The 26874-nt window shown below is 45.5% G+C and overlaps 2 protein-coding genes and 2 long non-coding RNA genes across 12 annotated transcripts in view; 2 read left to right on the top strand and 2 right to left on the bottom strand.

The window, feature by feature from the left end:
• Positions 1-26874, top strand: part of LOC310830292 — a 313780-nt gene that overhangs the window by 230173 nt on the left and 56733 nt on the right. The window lies entirely within an intron of this gene.
• On the top strand, positions 854-20857 carry KRCC1 (lysine rich coiled-coil 1). Its single transcript, XM_083709477.1, has 7 exons — positions 854-1044; positions 12717-12823; positions 15759-15863; positions 16931-17099; positions 18773-19039; positions 19619-19718; positions 20001-20857. Exons 1-7 carry the CDS (start codon positions 930-932, stop codon positions 20818-20820), a joined length of 1683 nt encoding a protein of 560 aa, XP_083565603.1. The 5' UTR covers positions 854-929; the 3' UTR covers positions 20821-20857.
• Positions 20988-22218, bottom strand: LOC310830313. Of its 2 annotated transcripts, none has more exons than XR_014557573.1 (2): positions 21319-22218; positions 20988-21266 (listed from the first exon to the last, which is right to left on the bottom strand). It is a non-coding gene; the product is annotated as an uncharacterized lncRNA (long non-coding RNA). The 2 variants fall into 2 exon arrangements; XR_014557574.1 differs by having other exon boundaries at positions 21324-22218.
• The window catches only part of LOC310829905 (transcription initiation factor TFIID subunit 1), a 50042-nt gene continuing 46394 nt past the window's right edge, over positions 23227-26874 (bottom strand). For all 8 annotated transcript variants that reach the window (XM_083708924.1, XM_083708928.1, XM_083708926.1 and 5 more), the window contains 2 exons: positions 24872-25049; positions 23227-23629 (listed from right to left, as the gene is read on the bottom strand). In XM_083708924.1, coding sequence (XP_083565050.1) covers positions 23410-23629; positions 24872-25049 — 398 coding nt within the window. In that variant the 3' untranslated portion in view covers positions 23227-23409. The remainder of the gene's footprint in view (positions 23630-24871; positions 25050-26874) is intronic.

The raw sequence follows: 26874 nt of genomic DNA, 5'->3' as shown, positions 1-26874 counted from the left end.
GAAATCACTCAAGGTATCTCTCAAGTAATTAAGGAACAAAAGAAGAAAAGGCACACTAGCCTGGGAACTTCCTCTCTGCCCAGAACATTGGAGGCTAGACACCACACCCCCTCTACAGTATTTATAGGAACTCAAACAGTGAGATCCCGCTCTGTTCCAGTAACAAGAAGCCGAAAGCACCAGCCTGAAGATGACGAGTGAGACCTCGTCGAAACGTCGCCTAGACACCCCAACTTTTACACGGGAAGACACCCGAGGACACCAAAACCTGCATTCCTGTACCCGTGAAAATCTACGAAAGCATATATATATATATATATATATATATATATATATATATGCAGGTTTTGGTGTCCTCGGGTGTCTTCCCGTGTAAAAGTTGGGGTGTCTAGGCGACGTTTCGACGAGGTCTCACTCGTCATCTTCAGGCTGGTGCTTTCGGCTTCTTGTTACTGGAACAGAGCTCTGTTACTGGAACGAAAGCAAATATATATATATATATACACACACACACACTGTTGTAAGCTGGCTGTGATAAATCTTTATAATACAGCGGACTATATATTTTAATAGAGAAATAATAATTAATAAATACATTAGAGCACCCCGCCCCCTCTCTCCCCTCAGCACAACTGCATATCAATCCCGACTGCTTTTTACATCCCATTGGACAGAGAGCACCTGATTGGACCGGAGCAGTGATTGACAGGGCCTCGGAGGCCAACCAGGAAAGCGCGGGGCTGGCGGGGCGGAGCTAAGCTAGTTTTTTTTAAAAAAAAACCGTTCGAAAGGAGACGCCTGCTGCGAACGTGAAGTTCCGGCTTCCGACGCTGCCGCTTTCTGCTTCCGGGTCGCGGCTGCCATCTCTTCACCGCTTCCCCCCGCGAGGGCTTTGCCGCCGAGGGTGGGCGGGGCCTGCTTCCCCAGCCATGGCGGCGGCGGCGGCACCTGCTGCTACTGCTGCTGTGGGGCGGGAGAGGGCAGAGGGGGGAGGGGACGCCCCCTCCCCCCCGCTGCCGCCACCCCCCCGCGGCCAGAGAGCAGGTGAGTGGTGAGGCGAGTGGCCGGCAGGGAAAGGCCCTTCCCACCCCGTCTCTTAGGTAGAGGAAGGGGCGCGGGAGAAGGAGGAAGTGACGCACAGGAAGCTGGCAGGGACTGGGGGGTGTTTCAGGTAAATTGGGGGCTTTGTAGGATTTAGTGGGGGGGGGTAGAGCAAAAGTGGCTCATAATGGTGTAGTGAGTCTCTGGGAAAAAGGAAGCAGCTAGAAGAGGAACATTATTATTTTAAGAAAAATACTATTATTTAGAAAAATACTACAATTATTATTTATTTGTACCCTGCCTTTTGCCCCTGACAGGGACTCAAGGCGGCTTATAATAAAAAATAAGAACAACTAAAAATGGGGGAGAATACTTGAAAACACACACACACACTTTGGTAGAGTTTATAAGGTAAAGGGACCCCTGACCATTAGGTCCAGTCATGGCCAACTCTGGCTGTTGCAGCACTCATCTCGCTTTATTGGCTGAGGGAGCCGGCGTACAGCTTCTGGGTCATGTGGCCAGCATGACTAAGCCACTTCTGGCGAACCAGAGCAGCGCATGGAAATGCCGTTTGCCTTCCCGCTGGAGCGGTACCTATTTATCTACTTGCACTTTGACGTGCTTTTGAACTGCTAGGTTGGCAGGAGCAGGGACCGAGCAACGGGTTAGGTGTGTCCTGCTCAGGTGTACTGCTGTCATATTATGCTGCACATGCACATCATCTGCTCAGATAAGTAGTAAATTGCTTAGGTGAACTTGGAAAAAATAAGGTCCGCGCCAGCTCTAGTGTCATTCTTGCATATAGAGTTGCTGCGGCGTTGTGTTGGATTTATTGGTTTGGACTTTGTATCACACAGTTCTGGTAAGCACTTGAAAGCGACTTTTATGGCAAAAAAAACCCACCATAATAAATGACAAACAGCAGTCATCAGTTTGAAAACAAGCAATCGTGATGTTGTAGGAATGCAGTGGTGTGGCAGGGGTCTAATGGCACAATGGGCTTCATGGACAACACACATGGAAAAGATGGGGGAATATAACTTTCCCCCCATAAGTACTGACCACATGTTTTAAGAATCCTTTGTGCAGCCAAAACTTGCTCGCTTCATACCACAGGGTGGCTACAGTAGTCAAAGCACTTTGCAGGCAAACTGTCCAAAAATCCATTAACAACCAGACTTGCAGACCACCTCATAGAGAATCAGACTTGCAACACCTCCCAGGAATGAGTGGCAAGAGATTTCCTCCCTACAACATTTTACTGGCTCTGAAAAATATGCAGCAACAGTGAGTGAAATCTTAAATCTCATACAAAAAACCCCAACTAAAAAAAACTTCCAACTCTTCAGAAAGCAAACATTTGAAAAATATCTTAAAACACATCACTTTGAGTTAGAAAAAAATTTCGGACTATATACAATCATAAAATTGTAGAGTTGAAAAGGATCCTGAGGGTCATCTACTCCAACCCCTTGCAATGCAGGAATCTCAACTAAAGCATCCATGGCAAATGGCCATCCAACCTCTGCTTAGAGAGCAGCCCTTACCACCTGAAAGTTCTTCCTGATATTTAATCAGAATCTCCTTTCTTATAACTTGAATAAATTGGTTCAGGTTGTGCCCTCCCATGTAGGAGAAAACAAGCTTGCTCCATCTGCCCTTTAGATATTTAGAAGATGGCTATCATATCTCCTCTCAGTCTCCTATTATCCAGGCTAAATATAGCTCACTTCCTCAATCGTTCCTCATGAGGCTTGGTTTCTGAACTCTTGATCATCTTGGTCTCCCTCTTCTGCACTCATTCCAGCTTGTCAATATCCTTCTTAAATTATGGCACCCCGAACTGGACACAGTATTCCAGGTGTGGTCTGGCCGAGGCAGGATAAGAGTGGTACTATTAATTCCCTTGATTTGGACACTAGACTTCTGTCGATGTAGCCTAGAATAGCATTAGCCTTTCTTCTTCTTCTTCTTCTTCTTCTTCTTCTTCTTCTTCTTCTTCTTTTTTTTTTTTTTTTGCTATTGCATTACACTGTTGACTCATGTTAAGCTTCTGGTCTACTAAGACCCCTAGATCCTTTTCACATGTACTACCGGCAGCCCAGATGTCCCCAATCTTACATTTGTGCAGCTGGTTCTTCCTGCCTGTGTGTTGAGCCTGACATTTGTCCCTACTGAAATTCATTCTGTTAGTTTGGGCCCAGTTCTCCAATCTGTTCAGGTCATTTTGAATCCCAATTCTGTCTTCAGTGGCATAGGCTGCCCCTCCCAGTTTGGTGTCATCTGCAGATTTGATTAGACTCCCCTCAATGTCTTCGTATAATGTTGCTTCATACTACATCAGACACTTGGTTCATCAAAGCCTTGTGGTATCTGCTTTGGCTTGGAGTGGTTCTGATATCCCGTCCTGCTATCCAAGTTGGAATTAACTTTGGGGAAAAAATTCATGAAGGGCATATGCCCTGCCACTGAGGTATGTCTCTGCCACCTTAACAGCTGATCTATGGCATTACATTATTCATGTGGTCTTTGAAGATGGATGGACCTTAATTTGTATCACACGTGTGATGCCTTACAGAAAACATGTATGCCACTTACGGCAAGAGAGGGTTTGTGTAGATTCCAAATAATTGTCAGAATTTGTACCTCTCCTTTTGAGTGATTGGACTTTGTGTGTGCTTCATTGAGACATTTAAAATCTCACTCAGATTGTCACAGCTTGTGAGGTCATAAATCCTTGTTCATATCCCAGCAGATTTCACTACGGCCTTTAGGTATGGATTTTTAGTTTTTTCTTTTTGATTTCTAACTTCCGTTCTCATTATTTAAAACAATGAAAATACAGAGACAAGGGCAGTAGAATTTTGTCACTATAATAAAAGTTGCCACTTGTTCCTTTCCATCTCTTCTCTTTCTTCAGTTGAGCTCATACCTAAAGAGCAGGGGTAGGCAACCTAAGGGCCGATTGGGCCGGATGCGGCCCAATCGCCTTCTCAATCTGGCCCGCGGACGGTCAGGGAATCAGCGTGTTTTTACATTAGTAGAATGTGTGCTTTTATTTAAAATACATCTCTGGGTTATTTGTGGGGCATAGGAATTCATTCATTTCCCCCCCCCCAAAAAAAAAATAATAGTCCGGCCCTCCACATGGTTTGCGGGATGGTGGACCGGCCTACGGCTGCAAAAGGTTTCTGACCCCTGCTCAAGAGGAATGAGAAGTGATGAGCAAGTCTTATGCTATTCACACTTAGCAACAGGCACACCCCATTGAATTCGGGGGGTTTTGAGTCAGCCTGCATAGGATTGTGCTGCAAGTAGATTCATATTTAAACAAATACAGTTCTCTCATGAAGTAACTTGCTCCAGAGAGCAATTTTAAACATCCCCGGGAGTTCGAATGCACCAAGGGATTTTTGGCTTTCCCCTCTTTAAACCATCTCACATACACACTGTATTACAAACTGGTTTTGAGACTCCCTGCAGTTTGCCATGCAGTGAAAGTTGTTGGCTGTTGTAGGGAAGAAATTCTTAATGTTTCCTTGAGCACATGGAGCTAGTCCTGGGATAGCCAGTGTGGTGAGATGTTGTGAATGTTATTCCTGACCTGAGACTGATAGGTCATAGAATCATAGAATCATAGAGTTGGAAGAGACCACAAGGGCCATCGAGTCCAACACCCTGCCAAGCAGGAAACACCATCAGAGCACTCCTGACATATGGTTAGGTGCTGGAGTCCATGACATCTAGAGAACACAAAGCTGGCTATCATTGAACAAGTCTTCCTGCTTAGGTATAATCAGGATCCAGTGTGCTTGAGCCTCTGTGTTTTGCCTTCACGGTTAATCCGAGTACAGTGGTACCTCGGGTTAAAAACTTAATTCATTCCAGAGGTCCCTTCTTAACCTGAAACTGTTCTTAACCTGAAGCACCACTTTAGCTAATGGGGCCTCCTGCTGCCACCACGCTGCCACAGCACGATTTCTGTTCTCATCCTGAAGCAAAGTTCTTAACCTGCGGTACTCTTTCTGGGTTAGCGGAGTCTGTAACCTGAAGCGTATGTAACCCGAGGTACCACTTTATACATTTCCATTCGAAGCTGGAGATTCTTGAAATATCTGCGCTCCCATACTGGTCTTTGTAGATGAATCCTCATAGCTCATCTCAAACGGATAATGAGGGTGTTATCTGCATCTGAAAATACGTTCATTTTCCAATTGGGGTCGGGGATATGCATCAATATTTAGGCAGGTACACTGAGGCTGAACATTTGTGAGTAAAATGTCTTGAAGATGAGTACAGTGTGGATCCTTCATGCGTTGTTTTTTTTTTATGAACCAATGAATAAAATTTCTATAGACTCCCATTCATGCATCAAAGGTGTACACTGCAGTCCTGATGAAAGTCCCTTTCCTGTTTGGCATGGGAGGGAAGTTTGCATTGGTGCCGGTCGGATTTACGTGTGTGAAATAGGCTTTGGAGGCAGTGAGCCAATCCTGGTAGCCCCTTCCCACACCTGCAATTTAATGTTTTGAAAAGTTTCACCCAACCGCACACTGTAATGTAACTTGGCCTAAAGTGAGTGGAGGTGTGACATGACTACTCTTGCAATATTTCATATAGGCCACGGTGGTCCAATCTCTCAGACCAAGTGGGTCGCAAGAGTACTTTGACATAGAACCCAGGGGCTGCGCCCTGAATGAAATTTCTATCTCGCAAATTAAAGTGTTCACAATATACAGTGGTACCTAGGGTTAAGAACTTAATTCGTTCTGGAGGTCCGTTCTTAACCTGAAACTGTTCTTAACCTGAAGCACCACTTTAGCTAATAGGGCCTCTTGCCCTATTTCTGTTCTCACCCTGAATCGCACGATTTCTGTTCTCACCCTGAAGCAAAGTTCTTAACCTGAGGTACTATTTCTGGGTTAGCGGAGTCTGTAACCTGAAGCGTCTGTAACCCAAGGTACCACTGTAGTTAATACTATTTAATACAGGCAATTAATATATTTAAGGGTAAGGACTCCCAAGCATAATAAGACCTACTCCCGAGTAAGTATGCGCTGAATCAGGTTGCTGCACTACAATCCGTAGAACAGGGCTGCAACTCTGTGCACACTGACCTGGGATTAAGCCCTGCTCAGGTCAAACCTCATGCGCTCCTACTCAAAAGCAAATGCCTTTAAGTTCACTGAGACTTACTCCCGGGTAAATGCATAATGTACAGGGCTAGAGTTATCCAGTTGCCCAATACTAGTGTACGGGAAATACCTCTCTCGCATCAAATACATTATTATTGTTATGATTACTTTGTTGCACGGAGCAGCCCAAGGCGAGGTTGGGGGGGAGGGGGTTGGTCCACTTGGCATTGCAGAGAATGAGAGAGACACAACAAGCACTTCTACTGCTTGTTTTTGTGTGTTCCTCACAGCAGCAACAACAAAAGCCGGCTTATTCAAGCCACTTTAAGAAGTCCTGAATGTTGGCGACAAAAACCACCTCGAGAGCTGCTTACAGCCCCCAGGCCGCATGTCGGACCACTCTGATATAGGCTGTAACTCTGATTTGTGGTAGAAAGAGTCTTTCATTCTGAGTATTCCTGCATTGCAGGGGATTGAACTAGATGACCCTCAGGGTCCCTTCCTACAACACTATTATTCCTTCTTGTAGGTGGTTGCAAGGTTAAATGGAGGCAGGAGGAGGCCTGTTCTTTCCTGAAGTTTCGTTCCAACCATGTGTTATGTCCCAACAGAACAATCTTCTGTTTGGGGTTAGTAAGCAGGCGATTTCTCTCTTTCTCTAATCCTTAAGAGACTGTGTTTAAACTGCATAAAGCAGCATACTAGGGGAACGATTGTGCTTTAAGAGCTTAGTCGTGTGCCGTTCTTCCAGGTTCATAGTAAAGGTAAAGGGACCCCTGACCATTAGGTCCAGTCCTGACCGACTCTGGGGTTGCAGCGCTCATCTCACTTTATTGGCCAAGGGATCCGGCGTACAGCTTCCGGGTTATGTGGCCAGCATGACTAAGCCGCTTCTGGCAAACCAGAGCAGCGCACGGAAATGCCGTTTACCTTCCCGCAGGAGTGGTACCTATTTATCTACTTGCACTTTGATGTGCTTTCGAACTGCTAGGTTGGCAGGAGTCCAGGTTCATACACACCACAAATTGTCACTCCACAGATCTGTGGCGACTCTCCAAGTTTCTCCAGCAAATGGGACTCCCAGACCTTCTAACTCAGATTGTTGAGCTTGGAGTGGCATGGATTGAGCCCGGGAACTTATTCATGGAAAATATGTGCTCTTCCACAGGGTTTTAAGCCCATTCTCGAGCAGGAAAATGTATTTTCCTGTACAGTGAGTCGAGGAGTCATTATCTTGCGCAAGTTCCTCTCTCCACCAATTCTCCGCTCAAAACAAGTTGAAATACTTACAGTGCACAAATTATATATGTGGCAATATATGAGACAACTCATAGGCTCAAAGCCCTGAGCAAAATGCCACTGTGCCACTTTGACAAGCAGTAAACATAAGCGCAAATTATGAGATGGAATGCAGGAATGCCTAATGTGAAATAACTCTCTCACTCCACATTAGACACCAGGAAACGTGCTAGTGTGCTGCTGAACTTGCACAAAGCGCGGCAAAAGGTGGGAGGCAGACCCTGCCGCCTCTACTCAGGACCAACAATAAATGGCTGGCTAACACGTTGGACTGGAATTTTTTGTGAACTGATGTTAGTGGGGCATGAGTATATAGAAGCAGAACGAGAAAGAATTTGAGGCCTTATGTCATGGCAAAATCACTCCAATACTATTTTCTTGCACCAATTTCACACAGCGAATCTTTTTCATCGGTGTTTCTACAGCTGGCATTTCCCACGTATAAAAAAAAATATGCAAGGCCCCCTGATGTGGTAAATAACTGCTCTCACCGCATGGGGTACATTCATAAGAAATATACACTAGACGAAAGCTAGTGAGAGCTAAGCAAAATGAAATGGATTGCAACCCAAATACAGTGGTACCTCGGCTTACATACACTTCAGGTTACATACGCTTCAGGTTACAGACTCCGCTAACCCAGAAATAGTACCTTTTGCTTCAGGATGAGAACAGAAATTGTGCTCCGGCGGCGTGGCAGCAGCAGGAGGCCCCATTAGCTAAAGTGGTGTTTCAGGTTAAGAACAGTTTCAGGTTAAGTACGGACCTCCGGAACGAATTAAGTACTTAACCTGAGGTACCACTGTAAAAGGGAAACAACATGGCCGAAAGCAGGATCCACTCCAAGCACGGAAAGCATTTTTGATTATACATTAGAGTTGTTGACAAAGATTTTCCAAACCAAGCTGGAAAACTAAATTCGGAAGCTCTTAAATGGGCACCACAAATGAGAGATGGGTTTTTGGAGCTGTAGAATGTAATTCTCCATCCTATATGAGAATCTGAGCTGCGGAAGAATTATGGGCTCGTTTTCCTGGCACCTGCTGTTCCCCAGACCCCCAAAACACACATTCTTTCTAGCTTTTAATCTTCAAGCAGCAGGAGAAGCAACAGCCATGCCATAAGAAGGATGAGGGGGGAGAGCTTCCTGAGATTGTCTTCATAATCTAGGTAACACAGCAGTAGGGTGCAAAGTTTAGGGGGTTTGAGGAGATGTAGTTTTTGTGAGGACTCCTGCAATTGCAGGATGTCTTGTAATCCTCTGCTAACTCAAAGCAACCAGGGCATTGTATAGAATGAGAGCCCTACTGAATCAGACCACAAGAAGCCAAAGTCTGAGGGCAGTAGTCCTCCCTGTAACTAGTAATGAGAACCCCCCCCCCAACCCTTCCATCTTGGTTCCACTGCTTCATGTAACACAAGGGGTGCGGGGACTGGTTGGCGAAAAGATCTCAGATATTTTCGAAATTCATCAGATGCAAGCTTGGGCCTGCGCATCCACCTCCAGTTTAAATCTATTAAATGTCAAAGCTGCTTGGTGAAGCAGATTATCTGTAAGTGTACATTTATAAGGAACATTTAGGGTTCAGACATAATGTTAAAAATGTGGTTAATCATCAATGGAAGCAAGTTTCTGATCTTGCAGTTGCTTTGGAAGGGGAACAGGGCCACGTGAGACCAAAGCTCCCCATAGGTAAAGGTAAAGGGACCCCTGACCATTAGGTCCAGTCGTGGCCGACTCTGGGGTTGCGGCGCTCATCTCGCTTTATTGGCTGAGGAAGCCGGTGTACAGCTTCCGGATCATGTGGCCAGCAGGACTAAGCCGCTTCTGGTGAACCAGAGCAGCGCACGGAAACGCAGTTTACCTTCCCGCCGGAGCGGTACCTATTTATCTGTTTGCACTTTGACGTGCTTTCAAACTGCTAGGTTGTCAGGAGCAGGGACTGAGCAATGGGAGCTCACCCTGTCACGGGGATTCGAACCGCCGACCTTCTGATAGGCAAGTCCTAGGCTCTGTGGTTTAACCCGCAGCGCCACCTGCATCCCCATACCTTGTTCATAATGCTGAACCATGGTTTGCCATGGTATTCAAACCAGACCAATGTGGATGTGAAAAGGAATATACTAAGCTGAATTAAAGTTTTAATAATTAGAAGAATTAAACATGGCAATTGCCTCAGGAGCATGGCATGAGTATTTACAAAATCTGCATAAATTTGCATACAAATAGTCTACGGCCATACTACCCTGAACACGCCCGATCTCGTCTGATCTTGGAAGCTAAGCAGGGTCAGGCCTGGTTAGTACTTGGATGGGAAATTTGCATACAAATAATACAGCAATCTTAAAGCATTCTTTCTTGTTTTAAAATGCGGCATACCACATGTCACCACATGTGCTTCTGGTGTGAGAAGGGAAGTGGAGTGATGATCCCTTTTTAATTCATTGAAATGTTTTTGCTTCCTAAGTGCCCAATTAGTTAGGGCCAGCTTGTCAACTGATCAAAAAGTTTTTAATTACACTGATGTGAATGTGCATTTGTAGATTGGCACCTGAATGTTCCACTCTGCAACTCTGCCCTGCGTTTGGTTGTTCATACGTAACCTTGCAGAATAAGTACCTACTTGGTTGGACTGAGAAGGCTTAGTTGACAGAGCATGACAATCTCAGGGTTGGGGATTCAAGCCCTACGCTGGATAAAATATTCCTGCATTGCAGGCGGTTGGACTAGATGATCCTCAGGGTCCCTGACGACACTGCAGTTCTATAATTTTAAATTTAGTGGGGCTTACTTCTGAATAGACTTTGCAGAAGTAGATTTGATCAGCTACTAGCGTTCATACCTGGCCGATCTTGGGGGGGGGGACTATATTCTGCATAATGATTTAGAACGTGTTTTTACAAGCAAGTCCTCACATTCAGGTACTTTATTTTAAATTTGAAACTTAAATTTTGATTTATGTTCGTTTACAGAAAGCCATTGACACCGGTTGAATCTTTATCCATGTAAATAGATTTTGGGCTTCAGCTGGATGTTGTCACATGTTGCCTCGAGGCATGTGCACAGAAACCCACATAAACTTAGATACTTAGAATTAGCCAAACTGACAGACATAATAAGACAAAACCCAAAAAGTGAAGTAAAAAAAGAATGGGAGTGCCTAAATGAATATCTCAAAAGTCCAGGTTTGAGGACAGAAATCTGGCTGAGTCTGGAATAACCTTGTGAAGTGAAAGGATATGAAAGAGGGATTTATATCTAGATGTTAGGATAGAGATGATAAAGAAAACAAGAAGACACAATGAGAGATAAAGGAGGTGCTGTGGGATTGGTGGAAGTCAATGTCTTGTTGTTTTAGTGTTTATAATATTAACTTGTAAGATATGGATTTGTTTGGTTTTTTGTTGTTGCTTTCGTTTTAGAATGTTGATTTTTGTGTGTTGTGTATTGTTATTTTTCAATATCTTTCATGTTGTTGTGTGGAAAATACTAATAACATTTATTTTTTTTTAAAAAAAGAAAGAAACCCACATAAATACACTGCTCCCCCCCCCCACTGGTTCCCATGTTCATTCTCTTCCTCCACTTGCTGTGGGTTTTTCTTTTTTTATATAAAAGTGTTCTGCGTGGTACAGCATGCAGGAGAGGAGTTGGGGTAGGCAACACAAAGATGGCTGCCAGAAGCTGCCATTCTGTTAATCAGCAGCATCTTCTGACTTAGGATTTTCTGAATGGTTAGAACAGAAAACCCTGCCAAAAACACGAATAGATTGCCTTGATAGTGCCCCATTTTCACACGATCTTGACTTCATTCTGGCTGCTGAGCTCTTAGCGTCTACGGTTCAGTGTCCAAACATGAAATCAAGTTTTCTTCCAACATTCCTCCACATTCCCCACTAATTCTGTCTTCCCGTGTGTCTTAATTTTTCATCCTTTCCCCAGTGCTTTGCAAATGGACCGCTTCGTACACATCATAGCCTGATCTTCTCATAGTACGAGGTGGAAGGGAGTCCACTGTCATACATATAACAAATCCTTTCCCTTTTCGCCAGCATGGTCTGCATTACAATCGGGGACCATTTTAGGCATGCCCAATTAACACGCGGTCGCCAACGCATGGGTCCTTTTGGACCCAGAAGAAGGCAAAACGGGCATGCGTGCTTATATGCACTCTGCCAACATGCATGGGGTCCGAGGACCAGGAACAGAACCCCTGCACAAAATGGTCGCCACCTGTATTATGACTAAACCTCCACCCATTAACTTTGCTGGGTCAACTCTTTAGTTGTATGCAATCCCTTATGATTGCTTTGGGAAATACCAATAGCACACCAGTGTTTTCCACAGCAAACACCTAACATGTAGACATTGCAGATAAGTGTACATGCTTCTTTACATCGCTTTTCACGTATCTAAGAAGCACCTGTTCCCCACCCCTAGCAGCCGTAATGAGTGAAACTGGTTTAATTCAGTCTCCTCCATTGGGACAAGAGTTGGCTGTATCGCCAAATCTGCCACAAATCTCCAGGGTCCAGTTCAGATGGTCTTCAAGAAGCAGGAATCCTTACCGTGCTTGAACTTTGTCCACAATGCCCAAGGGCCACTTAAAATTCATTACAATTTCCTAAATGCCAAAAGTGATGGGTTTTGTAGCATGAGGTCTGTCCTCTCTGCAGCTGCCTGCCTTTATTAACCCCTGAGGCTGTGCTGGCCTGTAGAGAAAGTAGAACCTACAAAACCCACAACCGGGCAATACCTTTAATAAGACACACCATACAGTGTCCAAACTTTTGAGTTCTGTGTATCTCTTAATTGAGCTAGATCCTACGCAGAACAGGGGTTGGAGGATTAAGTAGAAACATAGAAAAACAAAAAAAATAGACTGGACATTACAGCCCTGATGTTATAGGAATTAGACTAGGGCTGCTTTGAGATGGACACTTGTTTTGTCAGTTGGATTAACACGCAGACCAACAGATTTGGTTAAAGTGGATTTGTCACTTGTGCACACACACCCTCAAAAGAACAACCCAGACTTTTTGTAGGAAGAAAAGTGAGGGATAACAACTCCTTGATAAGACTTACCTTCTCTGCAAACAAATCAGGATAAGTGTTCACTAAATAGGTCCCTCAGTTCCAAGATCAAAATTGTGGGCTGAATTAGTCTCCGCTAAACACTAAAGGTAATCAGATTACTATCTGCTTATTGATGGCTATATCCTTAATCATTCATTTAGATGATACTTTGGATGAAGTGACAAGGAAAGAACTATGCACAGACACTTTCTGCAAAGTTTGTGGAGCTGTACTGCAGTTTGAATCGCAAAGGGCTGCACACTATGAGGTAAGCTTTTGGCGCGGAATATGTCAGTTGTGTTTCCAGCACACACACACCCCTCAACTCCTAGCAAAGGACATTTCAGTGTTTGCCAGTACAGGCTCAATTTCCTTGGGAGGAGAGTCCACTAGAGAATTGTAGCATTTTTAGAGTATCTGTCTGTTTATAAATACTTAAATTGAGTAGGCAGACACCCGGACATAGAGTGTTGCACTTTGAAACAGTTCATTTATTTGATTTGTTTATTAAATTTGTTAGTCGCTTTTATCTTGCCCAGGGCAGCCCAAAGCAACTTACAAACAAACAAACAAACAAACAAACAAACAAACAAAAAATAGATACATAGATAGATAGATAGATAGATAGATAGAGTAAAACTAAGGGGTTTTCTCCAAAAATAGGCAGCATAAATGGGGGGGACTGTCTCCTCAAGGTAAAAAAAGGTAAAGGGACCCCTGACCATTAGGTCCAGTCGTGGCCAACTCTGGGGTTGCGGCGCTCATCTCACTCTATTGGCCGAGGGAGCCGGCGTACAGCTTCCGGGTCATGTGGCCAGCATGACTAAGCTGCTTCTGGCAAACCAGAGCAGTGCACGGAAATGCCATTTACCTTCCTGCCGGAGCGGTACCTATTTATCTACTTGCACTTTGACATGCTTTCGATCTGCTAGGTTGGCAGGAGCAGGGACCGAGCAACGGGAGCTCACTCCGTTGCGGGGATTTGAACCGCCGACCTTCTGATCGGCAAGTCCTAGGCTCTGTGGTTTAACCCACAGTGCCACCTGCGTCCCTTTTTCTCCTCAAAGCCTTCAAAACCTCAGACCTGTCTTTGTGGGTTGCAATCCAAGTTATGCCCACAAACTCCCTACTTCACCCTTGGCTGGTAAGTCTTAAGAATCTCCGTGAGCTTGTAATCACCAGCCAAAATAGTTCATTGAAGAAACCTGTTCTAGCCATCTGTGCCCTTTGAAGAAATATCTCGACCCATTGGCAAAAGATCAAGTAACAGGTTACATCGTTGCCTGACAGCCGTAACGATATTATCCCATGTAAGATGCATATTCATGCTGTCCTGCAATACAGTCGCTTCTCCTAGTCCTGAACACATGTTAATATAGGGCCACAGTTATGAATTTTCCTAAGACACACACCACAACCCAAGTACAGTGGTACCTCAGGTTAAGTACTTAATTTGTTCTGGAGGTCCGTTCTTAACCAGAAACTGTTCTTAACCTGAAGCATCACTTTAGCTAATGGGGCCTCCTGCTGCTGCCGCACCGCTGGAGCACGATTTTTGTTCTCATCCTGAAGCAAAGTGCTTAACCTGAAGCACTATTTCTGGGTTAGCGAAGTCTGTAACCTGAAGGGTCTGTAACCTGAGGTACCACTGTAAAATATTTGTCTTGTTTCATTGCTTAATAACATTGTTTTGGCCAGTGAAACCAATATATTAAAGGCATGGGACCCATTTTTCTTTATCCCACGCCACTTTGATTTACCGTATTTTTTGCTCTATAAGACTCACTTTTTCCCTCCTAAAAAGTAAAGGGAAATGTGTGTGCGTCTTCTGGAGCGAATGCAGGCTGCACAGCTATCCCAGAAGCCAGAACAGCAAGAGGGATTGCTGCTTTCATTGCGCAGCAATCCCTCTTGCTGTTCTGGCATCTTGAGATTCAGAATATTTTTTTCCTTGTTTTCCTCCTCCAGAAACTAGGTGCGTCTTGTGGTCTGGTGTGTCTTATGGAGCGAAAAATACGGTAATCTCTTCTCTAAGCCAGCTTGTTAAAGTGTCCCCCTGAGCATTTTAGCATCAGCTGCTGTGGGCGTTCTGAGACAAGTAGCCTCTGAACATGTGTTGCCATGCTTCCTTCTCCTTGTCCTGAGTGGACACTTGAGCCTCTGCAGGCACATTGCCTGGGGAAGCCCTGCACCAAACAAGACAAGAAAAGTGCGGGAGCTGTGCTAGGCCGCCGAAGAGCTCTTCCGTGGCTCCCATTCATTCTGATGGGGCTCATACGGAATAGCTTCTGTAATGAGAGTTGTGAGCCGTCCTGCATCCCAGCCAGCCATGCCTTGGCCGCTATTGTGATGCAAAGAAGAAACTCTCTAGCAGAGCTTCGGTAGTGGTCAGGCTGGCAGAGGAGGAGACAGTCTCGTAAGTATCTGGGGTCAAGCTATTCAATGCTTTAGAGCTAACCGCAAGCACTTGAAGCTGGCAAGCAATTGCTGCTGTTGTGAAATGGGGACAATATTCTCTCACAGCTAAGGCATTCTCTCTTTTTTTAAAAAAAAAGTTTATTGATTTTTCATTAATAACATTGCAATTAATAACATATCAAATCATGCTACGTCACATAAAAAATAAAAAGGCCAATTACAGTGGTACCTCAGGTTAAGAACTTAATTCATTCTGGAGGTCCGTTCTTAACCTGAAACTGTTCTTAACCTGAAGCACCACTTTAGCTAATGGGGCCTCCCACTCCCGCCGCGCTGCTGCTACATGATTTCTGTTCTCATCCTGAAGCAAAGTTCTTAACCTGAGGTAATCTTTCTGGGTTAGCGGAGTCAGTAACCTGAAGCGTATGTAACCCGAGGTACCACTGTATATATTCTGAATTAAATAATTTAGTGGGACTTCCCATGTTCTGGCTGCTCCAGAGAAAATCTTTTGCTTTTGTTCCTGTGTTTTCTCCCAATATCATAGTTCCGATCTTAACCCCTTCTTATCATCACAGTCACTGGAATGGGACTTTTCCATTGTACTTAACAAGTCCATATTATGTTGGCATGCAAGAGGGATTTTATTCTTCTTGTTATTCTTATGGCTAAGGAATTCTCTAAACATTGCAATTCCCCAAGTTTTTTTCAAAGGTACCATATATTCCAGGCCTTACTCATCCCAAGGTGCATCCTGATATAAAACCAATCCTTCTGTTTTCCAGGGCAAAAGGCACGCTCAGAAAGTCCGGCTTTATTTACAGATGCATAGTGAACAGAAGGATGGGCAGGAGCCCAGCAAACAGAAGTTACAGTATGTGAATTTCCAGGTACTGTTACCTCATCCTCAGCATAAGCCTGGCAGGCATCAGAGACTGGGCCGACAGCCAGTTTTGGGGAAACGGTGACCACCTTTCCTGTGCCTGTCGCCATCAGAAATGGGAAATTTCAAACTGTGGCCAGGAGCATGCCGTGCATGGCAAAAAGGCAAAGGTACCAAATTCGAGAGGGACGCAGGTGGCGCTGTGGGTTAAACCACAGAGCCTAGATCAGAAGGTCGGCGGTTCGAATCCCCGCAACAGGGTGAGCTCCTATTGCTCGGTCCCTGCTCCTGCCAACCTAGCAGTTTGAAAGCCCGTCAAAGTGCAAGTAGATAAATAGGTACCACTCCGGCGGGAAGGTAAACGGCGTTTCCGTGCGCTGCTCTGGTTCGCCAGAAGTGGCTTAGTCATGCTGGCCACCTGACCTGGAAGCTGTACACCGGCTCCCTCAGCCAATAAAGTGAGATGAGCACTGCAACCCCAGAGTCGTCCGCGACTGGACCTAATGGTCAGGGGTCTACCTTTTTACCAAATTCAGGAAGTGCCAATGTTTTTGGTGTAAAGAAAGAATCAAGAGCATACCTAGAAAGTGCATTCCCGATTATTCCTTTGAATCAAAAGCTTGAATTGCAGGGAGCTTTGCAGTGCAAATAATCCTTGCCCAGGGTGGCATCTGCCACCCAAAGGGAGTTTGTTGCTCACCTGACGTCATGGTGGAATCAGGTGATTGACAAGTAGGTGTCCCTAGCCACCTATCAGAATGGCCCAGCCGGGTGGGCAAGTTCAGGATCCAACCTGGAGTTAGATTTTCTTTTCTACCCTGCTCTATATGGCTAGTTGCTGATTAAGACCAAAACCTTTTCAGACCTGGAATATGTTTTTAATCCCAAACTGCATCATAAACCCTGTTGTTGTTGTTGTTGTTGTTGTTGTTGTTGTTGTTGTTGTTGTTTGCACCATATATGCCGGTTTTTCTCCTTTTCCCTTTCCCTTTCTCTGTCCCACTCATTCTCCTGTCAAAAATTTCCTGTCGGTTTAGAACTGGTGGATTAAATGTCTTCGCGCTTTGATTTCAGATGGACCCAAATGTGGACAAAAACACCTACTGCAGGCTTTGCAACATGGTCTTCACGTCCCCAATAGTTGCTCAATCACACTACCTGGGAAAGATTCACACCAAGAAGCTGAAACGGCTGTCGGAAGATCAGGCACAACAGCCTGTGCAGAATGCTCAGCCAGAACCTGGTGAAGACCCAGTGGTTTTTAATAATAATAATTTTATTAGTTATACCCCAACCATCTGGCTGGGTTGCCCCGGCTACTTTGTCCTCTGTCAGGGCAAAGTGGTGCAACATTTTAGCTGAATCCAAGGAACTGTCAGGCTTCAGAGAATCCAGTTCCTCCCACTGTGGGCAGCCAAGAAGTAGATAACAAGAAGAGTTCTTACCAAGTCCTTTATTCAGTATTCCCAGAGAGAGGCTTTGAGAAGTGCCTCTCCATTCCACTGATGGCTTTGCTCCGAGTAAAGTCCCACACCCTCCGTCTCTCCTATCATACCTAATCCTTGCAGAGCCAGTGTGGTGTAGAGGTTAAGAGCAGTAGACTCGTAATCTGGGGAACCGGGTTCACTTCCCCGCTCCTCCACATGCAGCTGTTGGGTGACCTTGGGCTAGTCACACTTCTGTGAGTCTCTCAGCCCCACTCACCTCACAGAGTGTTTGTTGTGGGGGAGGAAGGGAAAGGAGATTGTTAGCCGCTTTGAGATTCCTTCGGGTAGTGATAAAGCGGGATATCAAATCCAAACTCCTCCTCCTCCTCTTCTTCTTCTTCTGCACCGGCTGATCTGAGCTTTCTGCTCTTCTATTCTCAATGCTCGCCAGGAACTGGGAGAGGGTGGGGTGGGATCTGGCATGCTTTCCAAAGACACTGAGTCTGTCAGCTGTCTCTCCCCTGGTTCTTCTTCTCCCTCCTGCTCCTCTCCCAACATTTCCCAGCTTCTCCCCTCTGCAGCCTCTGAACTGTGACCTTCTGCAAACCACTGTTCTAAATCTATACTGTCTCCCGCTTCTCTGGGAAGTGCAGCAGGGGTGGTCTCCACCATTCCTCCTCAGTCCAGTCCCTGACAGGAACAAGGAAAGCAAAATTGCCCTTCTTCGCTCCCTTGTTCATGTCTGCCTGTCCCCTAGTCTTTCTGCACAGTGCAGGAAAGAGAAGGGAGAAAGTACTGACTTAGGCCTGCCAACCAGCCGCTTGCAGGAGGCTACAGCTATAGCAGCTCACCACCAAGTGTATTTGTCATCCAGAGAGATAGATGCACATGGGATGAGGCATACCGTATTTTTCGCTCCATAAGACACACTTTTTTCCTCCTAAAAGGTAAGGGGAAATGTGTGTGCATCTTATGGAGCGAATGCAGGTGGGAGGCTGTTGCTGGAGCCGCGTGCTCTTTAAAGGCTGCCCTCTGTCCCTTCCCCCACCTCCCAGAAAAGCCAGCAAGAGCCGCTGCTAAACTCTGCTCCGCACTCCCTTGTAAGGGCTCCCTTTCGTCCCTCATTTTTTGCTGGAAGCCAGCAGAAGAGGCACTGTGCAGCTATCACTCTTGCTCTGCTGGCTTCTCAGCGAAGCAGGAGGAGGGACGGAAGGGTTTAAAGCAAGAAAGGCGAGAGCCGCTTACATGCTCTGCGCAGAATGGTTTTTTTCTTGCTTTCCCCATCTAAAAACTATGTGCGTCTTATGGTCAGGCGCATCTTATGGAGCGAAAAATACGGTATTTGTACGTCGGGCGTTCCTTCTTGATACATAAGAGCTGCAAGGAATATATTCTTAGTGTAACCGAAAGACTTACAGGGCCATTACTGTGTGTTCTCTGGCTGCTTTGGTGGGAGAGCTGACCTTCCCTCCTTCCACTTATTTCCCAGGTCCCTCTGCGGTTCCATCTCTGCCGGAGCCATCTGTTGAAAACGCCACGCAGGACCCTGATGTGAAAGACCCGTCGCCGTCCTGTAAAGCCACGTTGGATCTAGACGATCCGGATAAATTCTGTAAGCTTTGCTCGGCGCCCTTCAACAACCCGCTTATGGCCCACCAACACTACGTGGGCAAGAAGCACAAAAGGAACGAAGCGCGCAAGAAGCTGATGAGCGAGATGGGATCTGAGGCCGTTCCCGCGGAATCCCAGGCCAATGGTAAGCAGGTGACACAGGGAGACGCCGTCCATTTTTGTATCAGCTGAGTGTGGCTCAGAACCAAGCTTCGTGGTCAGCAGACTCGTGGGACTTCGTGGCTGTTGCTGCAGCATTTGAGGCAGAGGGGATTCCATGTTTTCTTGGAATGCTTCCCTGTACAGTGGTACCTCAGGTTACATACGCTTCAGGTTACATACGCTTCAGGTTACAGACTCCGCTAACCCAGAAATAGTGCTTCAAGTTAAGAATTTTGCTTCAGGATGAGAACAGAAATCGGGCTCCGGCGGCACGGCAGCAACAGGAGGCCCCATTAGCTAAAGTGGTGCTTCAGGTTAAGATCAGTTTCAGGTTAAGTACGGACCTCCAGAATGAATTAAGTACGTAACCAGAGGTACCACTGTATTTAAAAAAATATTCTCTGAACGCGCGACACCGTATCCAGCTGTCAGTTAGCGGAAGACTTTTTCCAGGACCTGGCGGGCAGAGAGATATGGCACAAGGAATTCGGACACGTTTTGGGCGTGCCCTAGGGCCATTTTCATTGCAATCTGTTTAACCTGCAGCCCTCTGTTCTTTTAGCAGTTGGAGTGGGCAAGTATATATGCCCCATATGCAGCATCAGTCTCACGTCCATAGAAATGTACCAGTCACACATGCAAGGAAATAAGCATCAGATAAAGTAAGTGTTTTCCCAGCTGTGCATTTTTCTCTCTCCCCCCCCCCCCCCCGCAAACGAGACTGACAGTTCAGTGTGGGAAGTGTGTGCTAATGTTTTCAGTGGAGCCTCACAAAAACTGGGTGGTGATCTCTGTGCAGTCCTATAAATCATTCAGCTGACATTTTGGTCCACAGGCACTTTTTCTTTCTGACTTCAGCCAATTTGTTTGGTTAAAAAGCATATTGTTGTCATTTTTGCTCATTCCCGCCACAATTGTATCTCTTCTCCCTTTTATTCTTGTAGAGAAACCATGATTTCCAATCTAATAACGAACTCCAAGAAAACATATGGCTCCTTCCAAGATGAATTGGAAGATTATATTAAAGTGCAAAAAGCAAGGGGTCTGGAACCAAAGACCCACTTCAGAAAGCCAGAAGAAGAGTTTCAAATGGAAGAGTATGGTGCCATGAATGGCTATGAACGGGGCTTTGGATTTGACCAGGAGCAATTTTCCGGCGACGCTAACACACCAGATCAGTATTCTGGTATTTTCTCAGAAACACGTCCACCTTTGTATTCTGCTAGAAGCAGATTGTCCCACTGGCCGCCAGGGTACAGAGACCTGCCGAAACTAGAAAATGCACCCGTTTCTCAGCACAGCACAGGTGGTTCCCTAGAAAAGCAGGCATCTCCATTGGCCACCTACAAAAGTGACAATTGCAACCCATCATCCGAATCCATTGATGGCTACAAACATCTATCTTCCGATAGTAGCTCTGCCTTTCATAGGAGAAGCCAGAAGTCGCCAAAGACACTCAGAAAGGAGAAAAAATGTTCAGGAGAGGAAGACGGCGACCCTCGCCCACCCCTTGCTAAGTTTAAGAGAAAACAGAGCTGCGAAGGAGACGCAAACTTTGGAAAGGGCGGAGAGAAGAGGAAGAGAAAGAAAGATGACGTCGACCCAAGTGCCGAGTCGAAATTGAAGCATGGTAAAGACAGAGGAAATACAGAGGGATCTTCTGAGAAGGAGAGCAGGAAACACAAGAAGGAAAAAAAGAAGGCGGAAGCCAGTGGACCAACAGAGGAGGAAATGCTCTGGGATGAATCCATCCTGGGATTCTGAGCTTCTCCTAATTAATGAATTTTTGCGTTCATTTGAACCGTTGTGCACTTTTATGTTTCAATTACAGGTTACTTTCCCCGCCCCCTTGTTCGGAATAATGAATGATGGGCACAAGATCTCTTAGCAAAGCACTAGGGAAGAAATGGAACTGAAATTTTGTTGTACTCTACAAAAAATAATTAGCAATTTTCAGTACTTATCCTGAAGCGGCATTTAATGCGTTATGAATTTAGTGTGCAATACTCTTTCCGGTAGCGTTTAAATGCAGGTTTAAAAAACCCCCAAAAGCTATGCATTGTCTACGGTTGCAGCGATATCTGTGTTGTTGAAAGCTTTAATATGAAAGTATAGGGATGGGGAGAGGGTTTATTCCATTTCTTCTTTATAATTGTTTTCCCCTTCCAGTTCTGAAAGTATAACACATTAAACCAAGAAGAGGAAACTAGCTGAATGTGTGTATACACACACACACACACACACACACACACACACACACACCACACACCTTTTACATCTCAGGTTCATTTTATTTAGGTATAGTTCTTAATCCTAGCCCCAACACCACCTCATCAAAATCTCTCATAAGGTTTATTTGACTACAACAGGTTTCACTGTTGAAACTGGGGTGAGGACCTTGCTTTCTGCAGTGCCTCACTGCCCACTGGTGCTTTGAAGCCCCAATTTCAGGACTTCAAAGCACCACATCCCCTGACGCCATTTGCAAACTCAAGTGATTGCCCACCTTTTAAATTTGGCCCACAAGCCAGATCCTGATAGGGATCTGGACCATGGAGCCAAAAAATTTCCCCATCTCTGGCTTCAAATGGTGATGGTCACCATCTCCAACAGGTAAGAGGTGCTTGTAAAGTTCAAGGATGATTTTTCTGAAAACGAAACACTATTTAAGAGTGTTCAAGGAATGGGGATAAAGGCTGTCAGTTTAAAATGAGAATTAAGATGCCCAGAAATTCATGCCTCCTTTAAAGGCATGGAAATGGTTGAAGCAATGTTTGCCTTTACTTGTATGTCATGTAGACAGTAAAGATGATTTCTGAAAAGCGCTCTCCTCTTTTGCTCCCATGAATGTTAGGTCCCTGTTCCCGCAATTCCACCTGATGTTTCACCTGCTCTGCAGGTCAGGCCAAGCACTGACCCTGGGGTCACTGCAATAGAAATGTTTAATATTCAGCTACAAGTTGAAATTAATGACGTTAGATTTCTGCTGAATGGAGAAGAAAACAGCACATCTCTGGTATCCTCCAAAGCAACAGGGATGGTTATTTTCGTTCCATCTTTTAAAATCCCATCATCTTAGAGACAACCTATTCCTCATTAACTAGTCCTGTGTCCTTTTTTCACCCTGAATTAACCCTGCTTCCTTAAATCAAGAGGGCAACAGCAGTGGGTGCAATTTTTATGAACGTTTAACCTTTGTTTGTGCAGCTATATCCCAGCCACATAAAACCGCATATATGCACAGCCCCTCTCCCCATCATCCAAGCAGGTGCTGTTTTAACATTTCATCGGCTCATTCCAACCAGATGAGCACTTGGAAGGTTGGAGCAGGGGAAGAGGAGAGGTGACCCCCCATCCAGGCCACCCTTTACAGAAATGAAGTTATTCAACTATATATGCGGCTAAGGTATCAACAAAGCCTGTGAGCAATAACATCCTTGCTTGGAAGCAAAAAGGTATTTTGGGGTAAAGCATGTCTGACAAATGTGGGACGTGGGTGGCGCTGTGGGTTAAACCACAGAGTCTAGGACTTGCTGATCAGAAGGTCGGCGGTTCAAATCCCTGTGACGGGCTGAGCTCCCGTTGCTCGGTCCCTGCTCCTGCCAACCTGGCAGTTCGAAAGCACGTCAAAGTCCAAGTAGATAAATAGGGACCGCTCCGGCAGGAAGGTAAACGGCGTTTCTGTGCACTGCTCCTGGTTCGCCAGAAGCGGCTTAAGTCATGCAGGCCACATGACCCGGAAGCTGTCTGCAGACAAACGCCGGCTCCCTCGGCCTATAGAGTGAGATGAGCGCCACAACCCCAGAGTCGGTCATGACTGGACCTAATGGTCAGTGGTCCCTTTACCTTTACCTTTTTATGTGTGACAAAAGGGTTGTGCAAGTCAGCCATTTTAAACTCCAAAGCTTACAACGTTTTTCTTCAAAAATGCCAGGAATGAACAAATTAAGACAAACTATCTCCAGTGCTATTTTTCTAGGGGGGAAAGGGTGTCTGAACTGAATATGAACACTTCCCTTTGTTCTTTTAGAATGGCAATGGCACCCACCTGAGAGCTGTCAGAACTGAGTTCTGGCTGGGGGAAAAACACTTATCAGCAAATATACAACATTTGCTGGCAAAAGGAGACTTTTGTCATAAGTGCTTGTGTGAACAAAGAACAGCCCTCACTCAGTTGCTAGTAATTTTTTTATTATATATGTACACACACCCCTTTATACACAATAACAAATTATATAAAAAAAGGACCAAAACAGTTGTCTCCAGTTTAGCAGGAGGACACATTTGGATGCAAACAAAAAATCTTTACATTTGAGTCCAGGGTGCAAATTTATCCATCCCCCAGGAAAGGACTCATTCATCTGAATCCAGGTCACTGTCTCCTGCGATGGAATGGAAGTCTTCACTATCTTCCTCATCCTCCGACAGATGAACCTGACTTAACACACTAGGGCCACGCCTCTGGTCCTCCTCTTCTTCCTCCTCCTCTTCCGAGACCTCATAACCCCCAATGCTGCTGAAGCTAGTATCTCGGGTGTTGGATTTGGGGTCTGGTTCCTCGTAGCTACCGTAACTGGAGAAAGAGAAATTTCACGGTGATGCTTTTGTTATTGATCGTGCATGCCGCGTGCTATACAGAAGAGAAACCATGCGGTGAAGGGAAACACGAAAGAGTGGCAGGTCAGCGTTTACTTGGTGCTTTTCTGCAGGTTTTTAGCGTCAGGAGTGCTGCAGGATCAGGCCAAGAGTGTCTAATGCAGCATTCTGTTTTCAGAGGTCAACAGATGCCCATGAGAAGCCCACAAGTGGGGCTTGAGAACAATAGCCCCCTCCCCACCTATAATTCTGAACAGGTATCCAGAAACAAACTGCCTCTGGCAGGAGAACATAGACTTCTTCTGTTTTTTGTAAAGAATCTAAGCTGGTGGCCATCTCCTCTGGTGCAGGGTTTCCCAAACTTTGGTCTCCAGCTGCTGTTGGACTACAACTCCCATTGTCCCTAGCTAGCAGGGATGATGGGAACTGTAGTCCAAAAACAGCTGGAGACCTGAGTTTGGGAAACACTGCTCTGTTGCAAGCAATACCGCCATAACTAGCACTCAAGACTGCAACATTTGGTTTGCTGTTCTAGAAGTGGTTATGTATGTGTTCCAGGCAAAAGCCCAGAGACTGAACTCTGCTTTAAAAAGCCTTTTAGAGACAGAACAAACTTTTCAAAGGCAGCTGAAACAGCAATGCATAGATTTAATGCTCCACGCTTCGTAATTTTACATACATTTAATAACTATTCCAAATACATTTTAAAAGGCAAGGCTGTGATCCTGCCCATAACTACGCCTATGAATCACATCTACGAAAGAAGCCATGGAATGGCACCCCAGAGTTACTACTAAAGGATTGTTCTGATAGCATTTGGTGATGTTGCTTATCTGCTTCCGGCATCACAGCAATTGAAAAAGAGGAATTGCTCTCATTGTTTTAGCTGCTGTGTTTTCTGATGGTTCTGGTTGGGGTTTTTGCTGGGCTTCCTCCCGCTATGCTGGATTTCCCTCCCCAACCCCTGCCTGGATTTTAGAGTTTTAACTGTGAATTGCATTCAGCATTTTCTTGTCTGAGCAGCCGGCCCAGAGGACTTGGTTGGATGGAGGGCACGGAAGTGCAATGAGTTAGTCAACAGAGGAGCAGTAAAGAGCAGAGAGACCCAGGCCTTGTAAGCATTTGCACAAGAGTCGTTTGAACTGGGCACTGGCACCCTGCATCCATGAGAGCAAAGCACTTGCTTACTGCCTCCAACAGCACGCTTGTCTAAGGATACCTGGCATTGCTGTCTTCCAGGGCATGTGATGTCTCTCCTCCAGCTCCCTCGTAGGACATCAAGCTCTCTTCGTTATCCATGCCCATTCGTGTGTTCTCCTGAAGAACGTGAGGCTGCTTGGGTCTCACGGCACTGGACTCCACGTCGGAATCGCTCCCGCTTTCACTGAGCTGAATAGCTGGGCAGAGAAAGGGTAGCCCCATTGCAGTTACCCAAACCTGATTTCCTGAATTTCTCAGTAGTTTAGCATTCTGGCTAAGCCGCAGTTCAAAAACACTCTGCAGCAAAACAAGGCAACTAGGGCTGGGCGATGAGGCATCAATATATCACCCCAAACTGGTTCAAAGTCCACATCGTGGTACTGGTTTCCTAAGATTTGACATGGCAACATATCACAAGTCACAATATGTGTTCACGCTATGTAAAAGAATCACGCTGTGGGGGAAACCGTGAAGCAGCTTTCCTTCCATCCCCCCTTCTGTGTGTGTGTGCATGCAAGTGTCTGTGTCTTCTTCCTTTTTCTTCCCTGCCACCCAGCTCCACTGGCAGAAGAAAATACAGCACCTTGGTTTAAGAACAGCTTAGTGTATGAACAACTTGGATTAAGAACGCTACAAACCCAGAAGTAGGTGTTTTGGTTTGTGAACTTTGCCTTGGAAGCAAAACGTTTTCCGCTTCCTCTTGAGTGTGTTCCATTTGTAAATTGAGTCCCTCACTGCTATGGGAAAGCATGCCTTGGTTTAAGAACACTTTGGTTTAAGAACGGACTTCCGGAACGGTTAAGTTTGTAAACCAAGGTACCACTGTCAGTGTTTCCATTTTTACTTTCCGGTGTTTACATTGTTGTCTTCCCCAAAACAGCCTCTCTCCATATTTTAGAGGAAATGTGCCAATTAAAAAAAATACTATAAAGTAACAGTTGTAACAATACGTTAAGTAGAAGCAGTTGCTGGGACGTGACTCCATTTGCCTCTACATAGTTCCATCCTTATTTCAGATATCATGATACATTGCGATGTTTAGCTAGTGATATATCACAATGTCGAAAACCAGACATTGCCCAGCCCTAAAGTCGACCACTGGCAGAGTTAGTGTCATATGGTAAACCGGGAGTGACGAAGGTTTTTCTCCCCCAGCCTGGAAGCCACACTCACTCGTAGCCAGTCTTTTAGAGTCCACATGCCAGCATGAATCTTTGAGCATACTAACTTTTTGCCACATTATGTCATTTGCATCCTAAGGCTTTCCCAAAATGCAAGCTCCTCGGCAGGGGAAGGAAACGGCTTTATTATTATTTAGGTGCCTGGCAAAAACGTTCATCTTTAGCCAGGCCTTTGGCAGATTGAAATCCAAAGCCCTTTTAAAATGTGTCAGGGAGGGGAGGGTTATTGGGGAGGGTTTTGTTTTTTTGTGTATTTTGCGTTTTTATATTGTGAGTTGCCCCAAGACATGTGGTTATAGGGTGGTATACAAATTTAATAATAAGACGATGACAAAGGCTATATTCCCATGCAGGAAAGTGGTGGGGAAGCAGATACAGTGGTACCTCCGTTTAAGAACAGCCCTGTTTACGAACTATTCGCAACACCGAACTATTCTCCAATGAACTCCGCAAAACCGGAAGAAGTGTCCGGGTTTGCAAACTTTACCTCGGTTTACGAATGGAAGCCAAATGGTGGAAGGGCACCGGTGAGGGGAGGCCTCATTAGGGAAAGCGAGCCTCGGTTTAATAACGGTTTCAGTTTAAGAACAGACCAAGTTTGAAAACCGAGATGCCACTGTATTAGCAACAGGCAGAGACAAAGCTGAAAGGTTTTTTTGGGGGGGGGCGCGTTTCCATCCCTCCACAAGTCATTTCAGTCACCTTTCCTCTGAGCTCTTCCCCAGCCCCCACTGCATAACTGTTGGCCCCCTTTTCTACTCCCCCCCAAACCTAGTTGTCATGTAGCGAGGACAATTTTCAGGGAGCATTATCCCTTTCCTCCTTTCTGCTCTCCCCCAAA

Source organism: Podarcis gaigeae, assembly GCF_964106915.1.
Source record: "Podarcis gaigeae genome assembly, chromosome: 13".
NCBI classification, from domain to species: domain Eukaryota; kingdom Metazoa; phylum Chordata; class Lepidosauria; order Squamata; family Lacertidae; genus Podarcis; species Podarcis gaigeae.
Note: the sequence above shows the minus strand (reverse complement) of the source record. Positions and strands in the feature narration are given on the sequence as shown.